Source organism: Nicotiana attenuata, chromosome 5, assembly GCF_001879085.1.
Source record: "Nicotiana attenuata strain UT chromosome 5, NIATTr2, whole genome shotgun sequence".
Taxonomy (NCBI): domain Eukaryota; kingdom Viridiplantae; phylum Streptophyta; class Magnoliopsida; order Solanales; family Solanaceae; genus Nicotiana; species Nicotiana attenuata.
This window is the reverse complement of record NC_031993.1, coordinates 16,709,708-16,713,435: the sequence shown is the minus strand read 5'-3', so window position 1 is coordinate 16,713,435 and position 3,728 is coordinate 16,709,708. Positions and strand designations below refer to the sequence as shown.

Genomic DNA, 3,728 nt, shown 5'->3' with positions numbered 1-3,728 from the left:
AGGCTGTAAAGTAATGATAATGCCCCGAAAGAACTGGGGATCACCAAATAGCTGGTACGAGAATCCTAGCGCTCTACATCGTTGACCTGTAAATCATTACCTGCATCGTGAGATGCAGGCCCGGGGCAAAAGGAAGGTCAGTACATTTGAATTGTACTGGTATGTAAAGCAACTGAAAGAAACAATTATAAATGTTGAAACTGAAACTAAGCTGATAACTGAAATGATAACTATTCAAACTGAAACTGAAGTGAGAACTGGTAACTGAACTGATAACCGAAAAGATAACTGATAACTGATAACTGAATTGATAACTGAAAAGATAACTGATAACTGATAACTGAACTGAATAAAGGAAGTAAGGTTATGAATACTCCCTCTTCTGAATGATGAACAACCTGTTTATCTGAATATTAAACTGCGGCCTCAGCCCAATATATATATGTGCACAAGCTGCGGCTCGGGCCCAAGTATACGTATACATAACTGCGACCTCAGGTCCAAAATGCATAAAGCATAAACTGCGGCCTCAGGCAAAACTGCGGCCTCAGGCCCAAAGATGCATAAAGCATAAACTGCAGCCTCAGGCCCAAAGATGCATAAAGCATAAACTGCAGCCTCAGGCCCAAAGGTGCATAAAGCATAAACTGCAGCCTCAGGCCCAAAGATGCATAAAGCATAAACTGCGGCCTCAAGCCCAAATACAAGTGTTCAACATTCAGGGATTTAAAATCAGGAACTGAGAATCATACTGCAATATATGATAGTGAAATACTGAATCACATTGAGTTACATGATACTAGAATACTGGATCACACTGAGTTACATAATACTGGAATACTGGATCACACTGAGTTACATAATACTGGAATACTGAAACTTCGACTGTTTATGACATGCTGAGTAAGCTATACTGAGACTTAGGGACACCAAGCCCAAGTCTATATTGAATACGAACTGAGCTCACAACGTTCGAAATGAAAGTCATGAACGAGTTATGAAGCTAGAAAATAGAAGTTCTACAACTATTCAAGGAACTAGGCTTAACTATATTTTTGAGGCAATTGATACGTCGTAAAAGAAACGTAATGTAGGGAGAATCATTAAAATTCCCAAACATAGAAAGTTAGCCTCACATACCTTAACTTCTTGCTCTTGAGCGTAATACAACATTTGTCATCCCTTTCAACTTTAATCTATATCAATACAAGTCAAAGGGATTCCATATTTAGCAATAATTCTCATGTTTTGGTCACTTAAGCATTTTCTCATACACTTGGTGACATAAAGCTTCATAGTCCTTATTAATGGTGTCTCTACACCCAATAACTCATTCCCTTGCTCCTAGATAAATTCTAAAGCCTCAAATGGTTATAATCAACATTATTCTTTATCACCCATAAGGTAATCAACACCCTTAACCAATAATCAACAATCAACAATCCAAACCTATAACCGTTCACGTTTTCTATCAAACCCGTCAACTCATATCTCATGAACTAGAGTCTATAACCATTAATTCAATGATAGAATCAATTAGAGGGTGAAGATATTACCTTTTTGACGTTCAAACCCTTTGAATTCGAGTTCTAGGCTTCCTTCCCTCAACAATGATGTCCCAATCGAATATCTAATGATATGGAGGGTTTACCCATGTTAATAAGATGTTGGGAAACTGAAATTAACTTAGAATCACCATTAGAACTTACCTTGGGTGGTGGAGGGACCCTTAAGGAGTTAGGTTTTTGAGAGCTTTACTTTCTAGAGCAAGTTTTTATGTTTTGGGGGTGTGGAGGACGAAATATAGCTTTAGAACGACCCCCCACTAGCGCGCCCGCGCTAGTGGAGGCTTGCCCGCGCTAATGACCACGCTAAACGGCAGTAACACTGCCTCAAAATTAGCGCGGCCGCGCTAAGGCGCGCTACCGGCGCGCATATCGCGTACTGTTCTGTAAAACGCGCATTACATTTTGCACAGAGATCCGTTCGGGCTCCATAATATATCGTTGGAAAGCTATTTCAAAGGCCTACAACTTTCATGCTTTGCGATTTCCCCAATTCCTTAAAATTTTCACTAAAACTTGCTGGAAGACAGACCTTCTGCAAACATAGTTGATTTTGTCAAATCTTATACACCTCACTTTCCATCTTGATTTAGAAACAACTATTTTTACCCACAATCATCCCGCTAGGACTTCATATGTCTAAAATATCAAATTAATACCCTTTTAACATATCCATACCTAGTCCGAATGTACGGGGTGTTACAGTTCGATACAAGAAACAGATCTATTATGATTAATCTCAAATATCACTCGAACCAACACGAAGACAAAGGTAGCTATTAGTATTCAAGAATAGATAACTACAATCAAGCACTCTTTACTATATCAGATAGTATTTTCGTTTCTACCTTTTTCTTAGCATAAAGCTTTATTTCAAAATCAAATAGACATCCACCAAATCGGTACACGAAAGAAATCAATTTTATATGGTTATTCAAATCAAATATAAATGTCCCTTTCACTACCATAAAACCCTAGTTTTTTGTATCATCAAGGTCACCTTCAAAGGCCCAAGGAATTTCCCTTTTAAACTCTGTCACTTCTTTTGGGGTGAAACCACTTTCAAATTTAAAAATCTTCTGAACGGCTTCAACGCTCTTGTCCTTTATTCTATCAGCCACAGCCTGACAACAGAATTCCAACAAACCATTAATTTTCAGATAATTTACTGCCACAGTTATGTCAAGCAGCTCCTCTAAGGCAACATTCACAAACTCTTTCTCGAAATTCTTGAAGTCTTCTTTGTTCGAGGCAGTGAGCTCCGTGTGCTTCTTGAGGTATTCAATGATTTTAACCACCATCTTGCTTTTGATGCTAGGCAATGGGATGATGGAAACTCGTTCCTCTTTTACAATGGTCTTGATAAGATCAAACTGTAAGACCAAAGATTCCTCAAGGTAAAATTCTTCGTTATCACCGCTCTTCAGTGTCAACATCTTCTTCTCTCCCATTGTTGATGATGATGATGATGATGCCATGATAAGAACTTGTCAACCTTTTATTTCTTCTTCTTGAATGAAACATTTGGGGAACCAGATGATGTATAAATAATGGTACAAGAGATTTTCTTAATCGGATCATACTTAAAGGTATGGAAGGTATTCTTTCTAGCATAAATTTCTTACTAGAATTATCTTTACTTGTAATCTATTTATGGATCACAATATAAGTATGTGATTGAACATTATAAGTCATTCTCATTCATTAAATTCATTTCATGAGTTTTGTGCTCTAAAAGATTTAAACTTACTTAATTCTTTAATAATTAGTTCTTTGGACTCAAATCACATATAGGGTCAATCAACAACATATCGACTTTGATATTTGAAGCGAAAATTAGAAATGTACTGCTAGACAGTGGGAAAAAAATTACATATTTATATACTACTATGTATTTATAAACGAGGATGACATTTTGGTCAACTTACCACTCCTACGATTTCAAAGAAATTAATGAGAAAAGAAATTTTCGAAATTCTTCCATTTTTAAATAACTAACTAAATGATAGCTCATAATAATGATACAAAAAGTTTCCTTAATCGAATTAAACACAAAATGATACCATGGAAATCCCTTTGGTATAAATTTTTCCTAAAGATATCTTTGCTAATTATAAATTTGCATGCATCATAATATAATTTGGTCATCAAGTGATGAATAGT

At 36.4% G+C, this 3,728-nt stretch overlaps 1 protein-coding gene across 1 annotated transcript; it reads right to left on the bottom strand.

The window, feature by feature from the left end:
* Window positions 2,540-3,043, bottom strand: LOC109226018 (SKP1-like protein 11). The gene has a single exon (XM_019390822.1). The coding sequence runs from the start codon at window positions 3,041-3,043 to the stop codon at window positions 2,540-2,542; it is 504 nt and encodes a 167-aa protein (XP_019246367.1).

Bases quoted from the DNA above. Each gene is read 5' to 3' on its own strand.
- LOC109226018 (XM_019390822.1), bottom strand. From the start codon at position 3,043: ATGGCATCATCATCATCATCATCAACAATGGGAGAGAAGAAGATGTTG.